The sequence below is a fragment of the Uranotaenia lowii genome, chromosome 1, assembly GCF_029784155.1.
Source record: "Uranotaenia lowii strain MFRU-FL chromosome 1, ASM2978415v1, whole genome shotgun sequence".
NCBI lineage: Eukaryota > Metazoa > Arthropoda > Insecta > Diptera > Culicidae > Uranotaenia > Uranotaenia lowii.
The window spans coordinates 10,382,219-10,398,239 of NC_073691.1; the positions used below are offsets into that span (position 1 = coordinate 10,382,219).

A 16,021-nucleotide genomic window follows, 5' to 3' on the forward strand; every position below is an offset into this window, starting at 1 on the left:
TTCCATTCTGCGATATGGTTAAAAATTAACCTTTTTTCAACTTCTCCGCAATAATTTCTTGCGGTTAAAAAGTAACCATATTTCCACTTCTCAAGAGAAGTCAAAAAATGACTTCTATGGAAGAAACCAAAAAATCACTTAACGCGGAAAGGTGTGAAAATGGTTACTTTTTAACGATAATTGGTTAATTTATTTCGAGCGTGTTGTTTAAAGATACGTTTATATCGTCATCATTTTCTAAAAAGAACACAAAGTAAAGATTACACGTATCATATGACCCGGGCCAAGGCGGGTAAAGCTAGGTGTGTTCTTATCAGGGGTGCCAGGTGGTTTCGTCAAAAATCAGGACAACGCGAAGTTAAAAATCAGGATTTTTCAGGACACCTCTGGATTCATGAAAATAATTAGGATTTCTGCTTAAATTGCATAAATAAAGGCGCAATACAGGTGCTGTAAACGCCTTGATTTATGCAACAACAGTATGCAGCTTGTTTGCTGGCATGTAGTTCATATCGAAAAACACCATTCAAATATCATCTGAATCGAAGATTACCATCTGTTAAATGGGTTTATCTATTTTATAACCTTTTTTTTTCGATTCTATCATAGTATAACTACAAATTCGACCATATTTAAGAATTTTTTATGAAAATCAGGACAAATCAGGACATTTTAGGGACAAACTTTCAAAAATCAGGACAACTCGACCGTTTTTGAAAAATCAGGACGGTCTCTCGAAAATCAGGACAAATCCTGATAAATCAGGACACCTGGCACCTCTGCTTGTGACAGGCAATCGTAATCGTAGGCATGGTAGGCGAACAATTCGCTGTCAAAAAGCGCACCGTCTCCACCCCCCACCAATGAGAAACTTTTAGTACCCCTTGCCTACTTTTCCTCAGTATGCACCCACCCTACTGGAGGCACTCTGACCCGGGCCACGGCCGTTTTGGAAAAGAAAAAAGCCAAAAAAATGAATCGTTAATTTACTTAACAACCCGTTCCCTGTATCGTTGTGTCTAAATGATTCCATTTCATTCTTTATTTTTTCTCATCCGATTCTACAACTTCAAAACTTTGCACAAAAAATTTATAGGGCTCTAAAAAAAAGAAACGATTATCAATTTGTTATGAATAAAAAAAATTACGTTATACAAGTTCAATCGTATGAACTTGTTAAAAAATGTTTAGGTCCAGCAGATTGTAAAAACCGATTTTCAAGGCGTTCGAAATGAAAATTAAATTTAAAGGCTGTATTTTTTTGTTAAAAGTTATAAGTATTTAAATTAAGCTTAGAAATTTGAAAATTCAAAACAAAAATTATCCCTCTTAACCATGTTTCGTTTTGCGCCATAAAAACAAACAACCTAGCACGTGGAAGCCAAAGTAGATGACGACCATTGCGCCGATGTTGCGCCACAGGTGTGACTCGTCGAAGCTGTAATGCGACAACACCTCCTGTCCGGTTCGCATGCAGGGCAAGTTGGGATCCTCCGTCGAACAAGCTAAAAAAAAAATTAACTGTATGATTAAATCTTGAATTTTGACTAAATTAAAACTCACTAATATTGGTAACGCCCTCCCACTGAGCGATGGACATGGCTTCGTTGGCATACATCATCCACGAAATATACGGCATCCAGGAGATGGAAACCGGCATTGAGCTGATCTGGATAAATACACCCGAAGTGATCATTAGGATATAATCGAAGGGCACCAGGTAGGCCATGGCCAGGGGCAGTGAGTTAAATGCAGCAGAAAAGAAACACCCACAAGCGGTGGATACGTTCATGACCAACGTGGAGGCGATGACCGTCACCATGAAGGCACCGAATGTCGGCCGAAGTGCTGCAAGCCAGTAGGCAACGATAACAAACACTAAGGGCTCCAAAACCAAACCCGGTAGCATAGCAAGCATATTGGCCAGATAGTACTGAGGCGTTCGGTACAGTCCCGATTTGGTTTCGCGCATAAATAGAGGAAAAGTTTCCGGGAATACCGACAGGACCGAGTACATCGGCGAGAAGGTGTTCTCCGAAACGAAGATAAACAGGATTCCCTGGATGGCTTGGACACCCAGTTGGTCCAAGTTGAGGGCACCGGAAAAGCACAATCCCGCCATAAGGGCAATACCCTATAAAAATGAAGTTGTTAAAAATTGGTTTGCATTTTTTAAAAAACAATTTTACAATTTTCTGCAACAAACGCAAATACTGCACCGTGGGGTCCCTGACAACGGTTAAAAAGCACCGATAGGTTAGCCAAAACACCGTATAAGCCCAGAGTGGTTTTCGCGAGAGGTTCTTTTCTTCCGTCACATTGAAGTCACCCGTCTCAGCCATGTGCATTTCCAAATTGATCAACACATCTCGTTGACTGGCGGCTTCGCTAACGGCAAACAGATCGCACAACCTATGAGCCGACCGTTGGGAAGCTTTTTCGTATCCTGGGGCCATGGCCAGCACTCCGATGAGAAATTCGGCCGGATTGTAATTCGAAGGGCAGCAGTAGCCATGCTGCTCAAAGAAATTTAGCGCATCGTTAGGTTTGCCGGCGAAAGCTACTCGACCATCAGCCAGCAGCATTACCTGATCGAACATGGAAAACAGCTGGCTCGACGGTTGATGTATTGTGCAAATGATAGCAGTTCCCCGTTTGGCTAGCAACTGTAGCATAGAGACCAAATTTTGAGCACTAAACGAATCGAGACCGGTCGTTGGTTCGTCGCAGAATAAAATCGTTGGCTTCGTGAGCAGCTCGGTAGCGAATGCAAGTCGTTTCTTTTCTCCACCGGACAGCATCTTTCCTACGCCAACTTCACCGATTCTGGTGTTGGAACATTTGGCTAGTCCAGTGCGCTCTAGCAATTCCTGAATAAGACGATCGACGGTTTTCTTCGGAATGCCACGCTCAAGTTTTAGCTTTGCCATGAAGTACAAGTGTTCGGAGGCCGTCAGCGAACCAACGAACAAATCATCTTGATGGACAAATCCACTCAACCGGTACATGTACGGTCCAATAGGATGTCCGTTTACCAGAATATCTCCCTGTACGATTGTTCCCGCTGAAATATTCATAAACAGCATAAGCATGTGAAGAACAGCATAACAGAAAGTAGAAAAATGTGCATTTCTAAGGATTCTTACGTTGCGTGCGATAGGCCAATGCGGACATTAGTGTGCTTTTGCCAGCCCCACTGGATCCCATCAGCGCTATCAAGGTTCCTGGAGTAACTGCACCGCTAACGTTGTTAATTATACGCTTAATGGATTCCCGCGTTCCACTCGAACCGCGGCCATTGTGAACGTCCTTGGCATAAACGCACAAATCACGCCATACTAGCGTAGCACCTTGTTCGGTCGGGGACCATTTGCTGTAGCTTCGCAGTGTCGACTGGTACGGCCGAGAACCTGGATGGCTCAGTAGTAAACTTGTATTGCTTCCCAGTGGAGAAACGCAGGACACCGGTGGTTGAACCGTTGATTCTCCACCGGTGGAACACTCAAAGCTTTCTGGCGTGCTATTTAGCGAATTATTTGACCGGTTTTTGCGGCCACCGATCGGTTTGACCATGCTGACAAGGGTTATGGGTGCGGCCGCTATTTGCTTGCCAATGACTGTGGCCATACTGCAAAGCTATGTTCAGAACCGAGAAAATCGAAATATGAACCGAACCACTCAACGAGGAAAACTCGAATGAAAGGCGGCATTCGGTCGGTTCATTCATTCCACCTTAATGTAATCGATATCCTGGAGCTAGAGCGTACGCACGATAGCTTTCAGAGCAATCAATAACCGTACGCGGAGGCTTTTCGATGTCAGGTGAGTTTTTCATAACTAAACATAAAAAATTCTCCAATAAGATTTTAAGAAAATGTCATGACGAAAAACTATCGTGTCGATGGAAATAAAATATTAACAATCTGTTGTTATTTGTTCCTATAGTTATGATGTAGCCCCACCATACGGTTAACATAAAACGGATAACACTTTGCGGTAGCACTTTCGGCTCGCCACTGTGGTATTGTTCAATGGACCATTCCATCGAACCTATCAGGTTGTTGGTTTTTGAAATGTTGCAAGATATGGTTAATGTTAAATTTAGGATATTCACAGATCATAGTTGTTTTTTCTTTATCATTTGTAATAAAACATAAAATAGAATGACTGATTCGTTCAACTTCAATCATTGAAAATCCAAAGCAACCACGGACAGGACATGAGTTAGCCGATCGGTAATATGATACTTTTTTTGGGGCTTCCTTCAAACTGCCCAACAATTCAAAGAAACATGCAGCACGTTATGTTGAATGTTATGTTTTGGAGCTCATTTATCGTTCAGAAGTAAATTTTGTTAAAACAGTTTCACATTGTCAAATTAATCTCTAATCAGGAGTATTTTTGAGCATTGTAAAAATTATCTTATTGTGGAAATGTTTTCTTACCTGCAAACAAGCCGTCATCAGTAATAATTCATAGAACTTCATCAGCGCCGATCACTATCTTCTGCAGAACTATCGTAAACACAAAACTAAACCGCAACTGTGTACCTCATAAAAAAACCGATAAATACTGACAATGATAAAAATCTTTTGGCTGTGATACACACAGGAGTAGTAAAACTTTCAATTTTAAGGGAACCACAACATATATCGAAACTTTATACCAAGTGCTATTTTAAAATGTATCTTCTAATCATTGACAAATTGTAACATAGGATCTTCTTCGCGTTGCCGTTTCTTGTGGTACCGCTCCATGTCCTCCTCAGTGGGAGCTTTCACATCAACCATGCTGTTGAACTTGCGTTTTCTATCATCCGTACGCACGGAATCCTCCCCCGCTTCCTGCTGGCGTAAATCTTCAACCATCATTGCAAGTTGCATCTTATCCTTGGCCGCCTGTTTCTCGGCCTTTTTCTTCAGCTTCATCTGCCGTCGTTTTTCCTTCTTGCGCTTCTTTTTGGACTTTTTAGATTTCTTCTTACCTTGCTTCTCAGATTCTGAATCAGAAGAATCACTGCTACTGCTGCTGCTACTACTACTGCTGCTGTTGGAGCTGCCGGAATCTTCTTCTTTCGCTTTTCGAGCGTCCAAAACCGGTGACTCCTTTTGCTGTTCTCCGAAGATTCGCGAAGGACCAGGAACTGGCTCTGAATCAGCCGGTCTAATTGAGCCCGATGATTTGCCCTTATCCCCAACGCAATAAGAATTTTTAATGGTCGATTCACAGCACTTGAAACCCCAAACGCCATCCCGCCAGAAAGATCCCCAAACCGACGTATGATTGTTGAGAAAAACATCCTCCTCGTACTGGGAACGGATAATTGGTTTGTCTTCGCCCTTGACCACTTTACCTGACCGATTGTACTCAACGTAGTGCTCGGTCTGAGCTAACAATAACGCCCTAGGTGGTGCTTCCAAATGCTCTTCCCCGCCGTACTTCTCCAGCACTTTGTTCTTGACCGTATCCTTGAATTGATCTTTCTTTTTCTCGTACTCATTCTGGAGTAATTCAAGTTTGGTCGGTTCGGCCAGAACATGCACATCAACACCCTTGCCGTGTGCTTCCCAAGCGAACAACTGAGCCTGGGCGTGCTTCTGGATATCCCCAGAAAATCGAACAAAGTTTTCCCCCGCGAAATCCGTTTCTTCCGGTTTGAGTTGAGGATTTGGATTGTCACGCATGGAACGAGTTTTCGGATCGTAGTAAGCCGAATTGGGATCCAAATTGCGCAAATACTTGGCCGTGTCTTCGCGGATTCGCAAATTTCTCACCGTAATTCGCTGTTTGGAATCAACCTAAAAAATAAACCGCAATCAGCATCAGTGCTATGTGAATAAAAAAAAAAAAAAAACAAAATATAAACTACCTTCGTTCCCGGCATGTCGACCTCATCAACGTACTTGTCCTCATCCTCCTCGTCTTCCTCTTCGTCATCCGCATCGGGATTTTCCTTCAATTTCTGAGCTCGCAGTTCCCGTTTAGCGTTCTCTATTTTTTGATATTCTTCCACAATTTCCCGATGATTGCCGGGATCATAACCAGCCCACCGATCTCTCTTTCCATCGTAATCGGATGTGATTTTCGGTTGAACGAATTCATCGTGAGCTATTTTTGCGCCATTAAACTTGGCTCCAATCTTCCTGGGCCTTTCCATACAATCTTTTTTCTTATGCGTCAGAGCGCCACAATTTTCGCAAGCTCCCTTTCGGTACTTGGTTACGGTTTTACTGGTATCGACTCCCCGTTTATACCACTCGTCAATGCCGGAAAAATCTGTTTTCCGGTCGTCCTGTGGTCGCTGATGTTTCAAGGTTGGACCCGCCGTATTGTAGTACCAGGGAGCCGAGCTGATATATTGGGGGATGTGTGGGTTAATGTCTTTACCTTCCTCATCCACGGCAGCTGGAGCCGTACCCGCCTTTCGGGCTTCCTCCAGCTCTTTTGCTTTGCGCCAGTCTTCTCGGGACTTTTTCTTCGGTTCTTCATCGTCTTCAGCATTACCGGAGGTTTTATCCTGCAGAAGCATAGAAATTGGAATGCGCGCTGTTCCCCCAGCCATTGTGGACGTGTTTCAAAGTGGTGGCAATGATTTGAACCCTTTTTGCACTATTTTCACTGCTTTTTCGCGGATTCACAAAATTTTTTCACGTAAACAAAAATTTGGTGACTTTATTTTTTTCCTTTTTTTCATGCAGGGATTTTAAACCAAGTTGTTTTATTCATCCCGAAGAGAGCGTTTCATGTGTTTTTTTGTATAGAGACATTAAAATTTTTTAATGTAAAAAATTCAAAATTTTTAAAATAAATTTTTTGTATTTCTCCCTTATGTTAACTTTTCCTTAACTTTTTTTTCGGAATTATAGTTGGTGAAAAAGATTCGATATTTTGAGGAAGCTGATCAACTATTCCTCTTCATCGGGACAGGGGCACAGAACTCTTTTCTTTTTCCGTTTTTAACGAGAGGCAATAACAACTGTGAGGAAAAAAAGTTGGGAATCTTTACAAAAAATCTATCCCTATACTTAACAACTTTTTACTTCGTTAGGGTTTCTGGCAGGTATGATGCTCGGGATGTTTTCCAGTATTTGAAAAATGAATCCACAAAATAACGAATTTTGCCTAGATTAATGTCGTAATACCCGTCACAAAACCCATTTTTTGTGCCTCACTCGACGACTTGTGCCTAAAAATTATCTTAATTTTTACATATTTTTTCATTTTCAATTCTGCGATATTTTTTACAAAATTTTTCAGTGCACACCGTACGCTGCTCGAAAGGCTTTTCGAAAAAATAAATATTTATTGCTCGAAAATATCCAAATCACCCCAATGTGGTGGAAAGAAGGTGATGAAGAAACACGCACACTAATACAGAACTCGTTATTCAAGAAGTAAAAAGGTAAACAAAGCCTACGTCACTTGCCAGGATGTTTATGTATGCTAGGCGAGAATCGTAAACAGCAGTTGGCAATGATTTTTTTCTCTATAGTTTTCGCTGTTGGTTATTTGTTTGGAAATGCAACTGACGTCACGAATTGTCATGGTTTCAATGTTTACAAAAAAAACTTTTACTAACACTTAGCATGGGATTTCCATCGCCACCTGAGATGTGTATACAGGTTGAAATCACCCCTCTTTGAAATTTTGTTATTTTTGTGTCAGCGCTGCCACATATAAATTTTTTACAAAACAAAATATTAATAGGTATTTAATAATGTTTAATAATGTCTTAACACATTGCGAACCAAATACGAGATATCGTTTTTTCGTTCGCACTCAGAACTCTAACGCTAATGTTATAAATTAAATTATAAAGCTTTATTCTAAACAAAATTATTCTTTTGTTGTAAAAGAATAAAATTTAATTAAAATACCTAATAGGTGATGTTTCAGTGGCAACACTTTTGTAATCGCAAATCAAATCATTGGCAATTGTGTTTTCCCGAATCTGCTGAATCACCAAAGTGTTGTTTCTCAATTTGTGAAAACGCGAAGAATTTCGATTATCTCATCAGCGAATATCCTTGGCCGAAGGCATATAGGTAAGATGGGCGATTCGGAGCTTGCTCGTAAAAATTGGGAATTGGAAAACAACATCGAAACGCTTCCTGCCAGTGATGAAATCTTCCGGTACGATGCCGAACAGCAGCAGCGAATCCTGACGGCCCGACCCTGGGAAAAAGATCCGCACTTTTTCAAGGATATTAAAATTTCCGCTCTTGCTCTTTTGAAAATGGTTATGCATGCTCGTTCCGGGGGCGCCCTCGAGATTATGGGTCTTCTGCTGGGGAAAATCGAAGGCGATACCATGGTCGTAATGGATGCCTTCGCACTGCCAGTCGAGGGTACGGAAACGCGCGTCAATGCCCAATCGCAGGCCTACGAGTACATGTCGGCGTACATGGATTCGGCCAAGGAGGTGGGTCGATGCGAGAATGCCATCGGATGGTACCACAGCCATCCGGGCTATGGTTGTTGGTTATCCGGTATTGACGTTAATACGCAGATGTTAAACCAAAACTATCAGGAACCGTTCGTGGCCATTGTAGTCGATCCGGTTAGAACTGTTTCGGCCGGCAAGGTGTGTTTGGGAGCATTCCGGACCTATCCGAAAGGTGAGTTTGTTTTTGTTATTTTCAAATTAATTTTTTTGTAAGATAGAATGTTTTTCCTTGACCCTAACTATGATTTTATATCGATGAGCTGACGTTAAATCAATAAATTATAAATTATTCTAAAACAATTTTTGTTTTCATTCCGACAACAGGTTACAAGCCACCCAACGAGGAGCCGTCCGAGTACCAGACAATTCCGTTGAATAAGATAGAAGATTTTGGTGTTCACTGCAAGCAGTACTATCAGCTGGACGTGACCTACTTCAAGTCAGCACTGGACCGTAAGCTGCTCGATTCACTGTGGAACAAGTACTGGGTCAACACTCTAGGCAGTTCCGGTTTGCTGAGCAACGCCGACTATACCACTGGCCAGATATTGGATTTGTCCGAAAAGTTGGAACTTAGTGAAGCTAGCCTGGGCCGTGGTCCATTTGTGGTTAGCGGAACGGATCCGAACGAAAAACGCACGGAAGACAAGCTTTCAAAGGCCACACGTGATTGTAGCCGAGCATCGATCGAGCTGATCCACGGACTAATGGCACAAATCGCAAAGGATAAACTTTTCAATACGGTTAATGTTAAAAATAAGTAGACGATGTTAATTGGTCGGTAAACTTCTTCACACCTTAAATGAACTCATTGGATAATTACTTTGGAATAAATATTCAACACTGTCCGAAATATAATTTTTTTACTATATGACCGCAGAAATATGTTTTGTATGTTATTGCTACATTTTAGTTAATTTGATTTTTAAAAACATCTCAATACAATTAAAAAATCATATAATTTTGAAACAACGTTTTCTCAGATCTAGAAGGTGTCGACACAGTCTTTGGTGACCGTTTCACAGATGGGATAGGCCGCGAAGGTGCAATCGTTGTCGTTCCAACCCCAAGTGTACTTTGCATACCGTTGATACAGCATCTCTACACAGTGTTCGCCCTCCAAGTTGTTCGGCTCGCTTCGGGCCCAATTCTGGAACGTGAGCTGTCGACTATTGTGCAGCCAGGTGAATGTTTTCGGTTCAGCCAAATCACTGGCGCCCAACCAGTAGCGCGTCAGGTTTGACAGCTTATCGGTGGTTTGGATAAACCCGATCAAATCCTGGTGTTTCTCGTTAGACTCGACGGACACCAACGCCATCCCTAGGGAGGTACAGAACTCGTGCGCCTTGTGCCAGTTGGCCTGATGAAGAAGTCAATTTAACTTACAGTTTTAAGACTAACTTGTTAATTTCGACAATGCTTACCCGGAGATTTGGAACGTAATACTTGGCACCGAAGGTCAAGTGAAGAACCAACAAAAACAGAAGCGATATAATGTTCTTCATCTTCTTGCGATCGAAAGAATGAGCGACAAGTTCAACCATTCGTCATACACTAATAAGACGAGCAAGTCAGCCAAAAGTGATAATCAAGCCAAAACCTGTTTGTTTTATTCCGTTAGCTAACTATAAATGCTGTTGTATGGGAATTGGAATTTCCAGGTAAGTTTTGCTGTTTTTTTTTTGTTTTGGAGTTCGCCTTTGCGCGGATACATGTTTATGTATTTCAAAGATTTTGGAGTTTGATTCACACAGTTTGACCTTCACTATCGATTTCGGTTCCTATTTTTACTTAAATTTCATTTTTGATTGTTTGATTTTACCATATTATCAATAATGTCATCATGAACTTTGAGGAATTTTTGGGATTTGTATTTTGGAAAATTTTGGATGTGTCGTCTCTTCAACGTCAACGATTTCATTGTACAAAGAATATGAGAAACATGAATCAGTTATAAAGTTAAACGAACGATAAAACTTCAAACTCCATAGACTCAACCGAGTGTTAGGTTGTGTAGGCAATTGAAACAATCTCACATTAAGCCCCGAATAAACACTCAAGGGTTTAAAAGGTCTAATAAAATTTAAAAAAAATCTTATCTTAAAAAAAAGTTTCTTCAACAGATCGCTGTTAATGCAATATCCCATGTTGTTTTCTTTTTCAATCGACAATTTATTGACCCACTCCACAAACTTTACAATTAAACCTACATTAAACGACATCCTGGGTCTCTGCGGTTACTGCGACAACAGGGGCGGTTTGTTGCTTTTGCAGTAGCCGTATTCGTTTCCTGATTGCTTCCAGCTGATTCGAAACGATGGCACCCAGTTTGACTTTGGACTCGGCTTCCGATTCTGAGGCCGAGTCTAGTGCCGAGCTGGAAACATCCAGCTCGATCGATGGACGATGTTCCGGACTTTTTTCTATCAAGATTTTCTCAGCCGAAGGATCCAACTGTATCTTTGCCAGCCGGCAGGCCGTTGAACGCTTCGGCTTTCCGGCGTCTTTCCGTCTGGCCGGAGCTTTACTCGTTGAGGGAGCTTTCATACGGGCAACGCTGCGAGCGGCTGATTCGTGCAGTTTTTGATGTTGTTCCAGTTTTTGACTACTTGCCAAAGCTTTTCCACATTTTGGTTCGGTACAGACATACTTAGGAGCTCCTTCATGCTTGGCTTTAATGTGTGCCAGTAGGTTACGCTCGTGTTCGTAGAACTTTGGACAATTTTCATAAGTACACTGGAAGACTTCCAACTCCTCGTCTCTTTTTCTTTGATGCATTCTCTGATGCTCGTGTAGCAATCGCTTCGAAGGAAACTTACGTTCGCAATCTGAGCAGTGATGAAAACTAACATGGTGGAGTCTTCGGTGCGCCACCAAATCCGTCCAACGAACGAATTCTTTCAAACAATCAGCACATTTATGCAGGGCATGAGTGTATCTGTGGTTCCGGAGGGAAATAGCGTTGATGAAACCTTTATCGCAGATATTACACCTATGCGGATACTGGCCAGTGTGTCGAACAACATGCTGCTTGAGCTGCAGTTTCCTCCAAAACTTTTCACCGCACTCCGCACAGGACCAGCTTTTACCAAGGACATGCTTAATATCGTAATGCCTTTTCATACTTTGGTACGTGGCAAAGGATTTTCTACAGGTGGGATGCTCGCATGTAAATCTGTCTGCGTCCGGTATTGGCTTCTTTGCATGATTAGTACGAATATGACGATTCAAATGGGTCCGGTTGGTGTATTCCTTGCCACAACCGAGTTCCGTACAGCGATATTCCTTCTGCAAAGATAAACAATTTTAATCCATGCTTAAAAAAAGATCACATCCAATACTCACCACTCCTGTATGGGTATAATTATGTCGATCAAAATGGTCCCGCTTCCTGAAGCTTGTCCCACAATGTTCGCAAGTGAATCCACTAGGAACACCTTCTGATTTTTGCTTGGCGAGAACCGCTGTAGACAGACTAGCACTCTCGATTTTTGTTTGTGCTGTAACTTTATCTTCAGGGCATAGCTGGAACCCCTGGTTAACTTCTTCCGCTTCAGAGGCTTGATTTCCTTGATAATCAGTATCGCTTGATTCAATTTCGCTTACCATTATGTGCTTAAATTATTTTTTTAAATACTGAAGGAAAATCACGTTGTTTTAAGTTGTTTACATGGATTTTCAGGATCCACCACTAGGTGGCAGTCTTGATTGTTATGCCGTATTTGTTTTCATCTGCATGGTGCCCAACCGGTTGTGCACCAACTGCTGTCATCTTTATATAAAAAAAACGCTTTGACAGCACTTTTGGTGCACAACCGGTGGACCACCAGAATGGTCAGTGGTATTTAACCAACCTGTATACACATCTCAGGTGGCGATGGAAATCCCGTGCTAAGTGGTAAAAGTTTTTTTTTGTAAACATGTAACCATGCCGATTCGTGATGTCAGTTGGATTTTCAAACAAACAACCATCATCGCTGTACCAGCGAAAACTAAAGCCCTAAAATAAAAGTGCGGCAGACTGTCACCGCGGAGCTGGGTTGCCAGGTGCCCAGATTTGTCTGTAAAACCAAGACTTTTGACCCTTCGACCAGATATTGGTCAGACACAGATTTTGCCCAGATTTTTGCTCAGAGTACCCAGATTTTACAGACTTTTGAAATTCAATGATGAAATCAATATTCATGTATCGGATTTGATCCGTAGGTGCCAGATTAGACTGTAAATCTCGCTTGTATGCATGGGTATTAGATCAATCATTCATTAAACTTATTTTTTGTAAATAAGATCGGCATGGTACGTGGTAGGAAACCGTGTTAGTTATATAGTTCCAAATAGTTCTCTACTCGACCTACACAACCCCCCCCCCCTTCTCCGCTCACACGCATCGTCAAAATTCTGGTTCAGTACCAAATTTGTGATCCTCCTTGTTCACAGACACACACAGACTTTTTTTCAAAATTACCCAGATTTTTTATCCTCAACACCTGGCATCCCTGCCGCGGAGGTCCAATCGAACTGTCAAAAGTAGTTCCAATCCAAGGTTCTTAGATACACTAGGTTCTCCGGCTTTTACAGTAAGTAGGCGAGGAGTGTGCGGGGCTCTCAATGAGTTTGTTTATTTTTTGCTCAGCTTTTCTGTGGTTTGTTGGTAAACAAGCTTCATGAGTTCCGTATAGTTGCATAGCCTACATAGCCAAAATGGCTGAATCGGGAATTCGTTATTCGGGAACACCTCCTGAATATATACCCACCTTGTTCCAATCGAGCATAACCATTTTTACCTTTTCAAATTCGTGGGAGGTATTGTAATCTGTGTGACTGTGACTTTCAATTTTTTAATTGAAACTAATCAAGAATGCAGAGAAAATTCATTGGAGCAAAACGGAAAGGAGCACTTCATTTTTATTTTAACAATTGACACAACGGAGAGCAAATTAAATAATATTCACTAAACGAAAATCAACTTCACCATCTGCAACACAACTGCACATCTTCAAGAAGTCATGCGAATGTTTTCGTTATTGGCAGTGTCGAAAGATTATAGAAGCTTTTTCAGTGCTGCCAAATCGGTGAGAAATTCAGTCTGCCGCACTTTTATTTTAGGGCTTTAGCGAAAACTGGAGAAGAAAATCATTGCCAACTGCTGTTTACGATTCTCGCCTATAGGATGCATAAACATCCTGGCAAGTGACGTATACGAGTTCTGTAATATATTACGGTGCGTGTGCGTGTTTGTTCATGCACCTTCTTTGTACCACATTGGTATTTAACAGCACCAACTCGTCAAATAGGTCAACTTAGCACATTGCTGGACCCCTCATATCGGTGAAATTTTTCGAGCAGAGCACGTTCAGGCGCTCTTGTTGACGTCGGGAGAAAAAGCCTTTTCGAGAAAATTGACAACTCGACTTCCGCCGCGACTTCGGTTCTCTTTCAAGTTTGAACCTCAAACAAGTGAGTCGCATTTTCATTTCTGTGCCGCCTTCGTTTCGTGTCTAAAGGGACTTAAAAGTAAGTTTTGCTTTTATCTTGCATTAATCGTATTGCTTTCAACGTTCTCATTTGTTAATGTTTCACATTTAATCTGTTGACCGAGTTTTCGACGAAATGGCGATGCATATTCCTATGGCGTGTATTTACTTAGCGTATGTTGACTGATAATCTATTTTGATCTTCCAGAATGCGTTACGTGGCTGCATACCTTTTGGCTGTCCTCGGTGGAAACGCCTCGCCCTCCAATGCCGACATCGAGAAAATCCTGAGCTCGGTCGGTATCGAGGCCGATTCGACTCGTGTCACCAAGGTGGTAAACGAGCTGAAGGGCAAGTCGATCGATGAACTGATCGCTTCCGGTCGCGAGAAGCTGTCGTCGATGCCAGCCGGTGGTGGTGGTGCTCCAGCTGCTGGAGGTGCCGCTGCTGCTGCTGGTGGAGCTGCCCCCGCCGAGGAGAAGAAGGGTAAGATCCGTTTTCGAGGAACATAACCTCTAAACGCATTTTTGTTGGAAGAAGCGTTTATTTATCTCCGGTTTCTGCTTTGTTTTTACAGAGGAAAAGAAGGAAGAGTCGGAGTCCGAGGACGACGACATGGGATTCGGTCTCTTTGAATAAGAGGTAAGAATTCATCTAAAAATCTAGTTAGCTATTGATTTGAGTAATTTTTAATGATGATTAAACTTAATCACCATCTTTCGACTGATAAATCATGATAGTCAATATAGTTAGTTACTGAGTATTTACTTTATTCATACAATATGTTAAACATAGTTCAACGGTAACTAATATCGTATTTTGTTTTTTATCCTTTTCCATTACAGAATTCACTTAATTTCCATCGCGATGTGCGGTGATGTTTCGTGGAAACCGATAAACCCTGGTCTGATTGTAACCCATGTGTACAATGAAAAATGTTATTTATTTCTGTGAAATAAATTTCAAGGACAAATAAAAGTTTAAACATCAAAAGTTGAACAGCCAAAATCCTTGACTTGATTGAAGTGAAAGAAACACCTGGCTTAGATTGGAGTTAAATATTTACAATAGCTGGTAGTTTTCTATAGAAATCTAACGTTTTCTAATAAATTTTAACAAGTTTATAATTCGCCATTCAGCGTTTGAATCTAACCGAGAATTATACCGTATTTTTTTTCACCTGGAGGCAAACTAGAGGCAACCTAGGTTCGCTCTAACTGCTGTCATCGTGCTCATTTATTGCTCGAGAGGCAACCTAGGTTCGCTCGAAAAACGGACGGAGTCGCCCTGAGAAGAAAGTCAGTTTTGCGAGAAGTTCACCAATACTCTCAACGTTGTTGTCAAAACATTAAACAGCTGTTTTTGGCTGAAAGCAAAACAGTTGAAATAATGAACGGGAAAATGATTATTGCCGCGATTTTGAACCTCTCAGCCAAGCAAAATCGTACTATCTGCTGTCCAGTGCAATCCGGACACGAAAAAAGGCAATCCGGATGTGAAGAACCGAATGAAGAAATCCAGAAGGGAGAACAAAATGACAGCTGCATGTAAACATTGCGCTCGTTCTCACGCACACCTACGTATGGAATAACTCGAAACCCGAAACTCGTTTTTTTATTCTGACGGTTCCAGAGCCAAATCCGGAATCAAAAAAAAATACGCCATTAGTTCTCGAAACAGTCGAAACCGATACCGATACGTATACTTTGTATACATGTATTGGAATGATTTTTTTAAGCGGGCCACAGACTACACCACATTTGTACAAATTCGATGAAATTCTGTCGCTGTGAATACAGTGTTTGTATAATTCCAATTCGAAAAACTGACGCAAATTCATTTTCATAATTCTTCAGATACCGAAAATCGCTTTAATACCTACCGTTTTTTTTTTTATTAAAGGCCCATTTACACTTCACGTGAAAAATATTTCGTCAATAGGGTCAATAGCCAAGGAATAACTAAATAACGCGACGAAACTAGGTTTTTTAACATTGTGGAATCGATGGGTAATGGTAGAAAGATAAAATTCCAGCCGGACTGAAGTTGTGTCGCTTTTTTGAGTTATATTATTTTATTAATAACAGTTAATCAAAGGACT

General features: G+C 41.4%; 6 protein-coding genes and 1 non-coding gene across 9 annotated transcripts; 3 read left to right on the forward strand and 4 right to left on the reverse strand.

Annotated features, from left to right (window-relative positions):
* Window positions 1-1,255: 1,255 nt before the first annotated feature.
* LOC129756372 (protein scarlet) lies at window positions 1,256-3,805 on the reverse strand. Of its 3 annotated transcripts, XM_055753240.1 has the most exons (5): window positions 3,147-3,805; window positions 2,589-3,064; window positions 2,190-2,516; window positions 1,564-2,134; window positions 1,256-1,505 (listed from the first exon to the last, which is right to left on the reverse strand). In XM_055753240.1, exons 1-5 carry the CDS (start codon window positions 3,625-3,627, stop codon window positions 1,330-1,332), a joined length of 2,031 nt encoding a protein of 676 aa, XP_055609215.1. In that variant the 5' UTR covers window positions 3,628-3,805; the 3' UTR covers window positions 1,256-1,329. The 3 variants fall into 3 exon arrangements, with proteins under 3 accessions (XP_055609215.1, XP_055609207.1, XP_055609222.1); XM_055753232.1 differs by having other exon boundaries at window positions 2,190-3,064; XM_055753247.1 differs by lacking the exon at window positions 1,256-1,505 and having other exon boundaries at window positions 1,617-2,134; window positions 2,207-3,064.
* An 824-nt stretch (window positions 3,806-4,629) lies between these two features.
* LOC129738933 (pre-mRNA-splicing factor Slu7) lies at window positions 4,630-6,701 on the reverse strand. The gene is made up of 2 exons (XM_055730259.1): window positions 5,870-6,701; window positions 4,630-5,798 (listed from the first exon to the last, which is right to left on the reverse strand). Exons 1-2 carry the CDS (start codon window positions 6,560-6,562, stop codon window positions 4,692-4,694), a joined length of 1,800 nt encoding a protein of 599 aa, XP_055586234.1. The 5' UTR covers window positions 6,563-6,701; the 3' UTR covers window positions 4,630-4,691.
* Window positions 6,702-7,887: 1,186 nt separating this feature from the next.
* LOC129738934 (COP9 signalosome complex subunit 5) lies at window positions 7,888-9,304 on the forward strand. The gene is made up of 2 exons (XM_055730260.1): window positions 7,888-8,618; window positions 8,771-9,304. The coding sequence occupies exons 1-2, from the start codon at window positions 8,051-8,053 to the stop codon at window positions 9,208-9,210; spliced, it is 1,008 nt and encodes a 335-aa protein (XP_055586235.1). The 5' UTR covers window positions 7,888-8,050; the 3' UTR covers window positions 9,211-9,304.
* Window positions 8,776-10,029, reverse strand: LOC129738935 (CD209 antigen-like protein E). Its single transcript, XM_055730261.1, has 2 exons — window positions 9,871-10,029; window positions 8,776-9,806 (listed from the first exon to the last, which is right to left on the reverse strand). The coding sequence occupies exons 1-2, from the start codon at window positions 9,988-9,990 to the stop codon at window positions 9,432-9,434; spliced, it is 495 nt and encodes a 164-aa protein (XP_055586236.1). The 5' UTR covers window positions 9,991-10,029; the 3' UTR covers window positions 8,776-9,431.
* Window positions 10,030-10,615: 586 nt separating this feature from the next.
* On the reverse strand, window positions 10,616-12,154 carry LOC129738576 (zinc finger protein 135-like). The gene is made up of 2 exons (XM_055729807.1): window positions 11,792-12,154; window positions 10,616-11,734 (listed from the first exon to the last, which is right to left on the reverse strand). Exons 1-2 carry the CDS (start codon window positions 12,053-12,055, stop codon window positions 10,658-10,660), a joined length of 1,341 nt encoding a protein of 446 aa, XP_055585782.1. The 5' UTR covers window positions 12,056-12,154; the 3' UTR covers window positions 10,616-10,657.
* Window positions 12,155-13,803: 1,649 nt separating this feature from the next.
* Window positions 13,804-14,928, forward strand: LOC129755648 (60S acidic ribosomal protein P2-like). The gene is made up of 4 exons (XM_055752267.1): window positions 13,804-13,960; window positions 14,129-14,406; window positions 14,498-14,562; window positions 14,766-14,928. Exons 2-3 carry the CDS (start codon window positions 14,130-14,132, stop codon window positions 14,557-14,559), a joined length of 339 nt encoding a protein of 112 aa, XP_055608242.1. The 5' UTR covers window positions 13,804-13,960; window position 14,129; the 3' UTR covers window positions 14,560-14,562; window positions 14,766-14,928.
* LOC129740753 (small nucleolar RNA Me28S-Am982) lies at window positions 14,608-14,688 on the forward strand. Its single transcript, XR_008736368.1, has one exon. It is a non-coding gene; the product is annotated as a small nucleolar RNA Me28S-Am982 (small nucleolar RNA).
* Window positions 14,929-16,021: the final 1,093 nt, after the last annotated feature.

What these genes read in the sequence shown, in the direction of transcription:
- LOC129756372 (XM_055753232.1), bottom strand. Translation starts at nt 3,627, where the DNA reads ATGGCCACAGTCATTGGCAAGCAAATAGCGGCCGCACCCATAACCCTT. An exon ending in ATTGGCCTATCGCACGCAAC is followed by an intron (nt 3,065 to 3,146) that starts GTAAGAATCCTT and finishes TGAATATTTCAG; the next exon opens with CGGGAACAATCGTACAGGGA. An exon ending in GGAGGGCGTTACCAATATTA is followed by an intron (nt 1,506 to 1,563) that starts GTGAGTTTTAAT and finishes TTTTTTTTTTAG; the next exon opens with CTTGTTCGACGGAGGATCCC.
- LOC129738933 (XM_055730259.1), bottom strand. Translation starts at nt 6,562, where the DNA reads ATGGCTGGGGGAACAGCGCGCATTCCAATTTCTATGCTTCTGCAGGAT. An exon ending in TCGACATGCCGGGAACGAAG is followed by an intron (nt 5,799 to 5,869) that starts GTAGTTTATATT and finishes TTTATTTTTTAG; the next exon opens with GTTGATTCCAAACAGCGAAT.
- LOC129738934 (XM_055730260.1), top strand. Translation starts at nt 8,051, where the DNA reads ATGGGCGATTCGGAGCTTGCTCGTAAAAATTGGGAATTGGAAAACAAC. An exon ending in ATTCCGGACCTATCCGAAAG is followed by an intron (nt 8,619 to 8,770) that starts GTGAGTTTGTTT and finishes TTCCGACAACAG; the next exon opens with GTTACAAGCCACCCAACGAG.
- LOC129738935 (XM_055730261.1), bottom strand. Translation starts at nt 9,990, where the DNA reads ATGGTTGAACTTGTCGCTCATTCTTTCGATCGCAAGAAGATGAAGAAC. An exon ending in ATTACGTTCCAAATCTCCGG is followed by an intron (nt 9,807 to 9,870) that starts GTAAGCATTGTC and finishes CTTCTTCATCAG; the next exon opens with GCCAACTGGCACAAGGCGCA.
- LOC129738576 (XM_055729807.1), bottom strand. Translation starts at nt 12,055, where the DNA reads ATGGTAAGCGAAATTGAATCAAGCGATACTGATTATCAAGGAAATCAA. An exon ending in ATTATACCCATACAGGAGTG is followed by an intron (nt 11,735 to 11,791) that starts GTGAGTATTGGA and finishes TTATCTTTGCAG; the next exon opens with AAGGAATATCGCTGTACGGA.
- LOC129755648 (XM_055752267.1), top strand. Translation starts at nt 14,130, where the DNA reads ATGCGTTACGTGGCTGCATACCTTTTGGCTGTCCTCGGTGGAAACGCC. An exon ending in CCCCGCCGAGGAGAAGAAGG is followed by an intron (nt 14,407 to 14,497) that starts GTAAGATCCGTT and finishes TTGTTTTTACAG; the next exon opens with AGGAAAAGAAGGAAGAGTCG.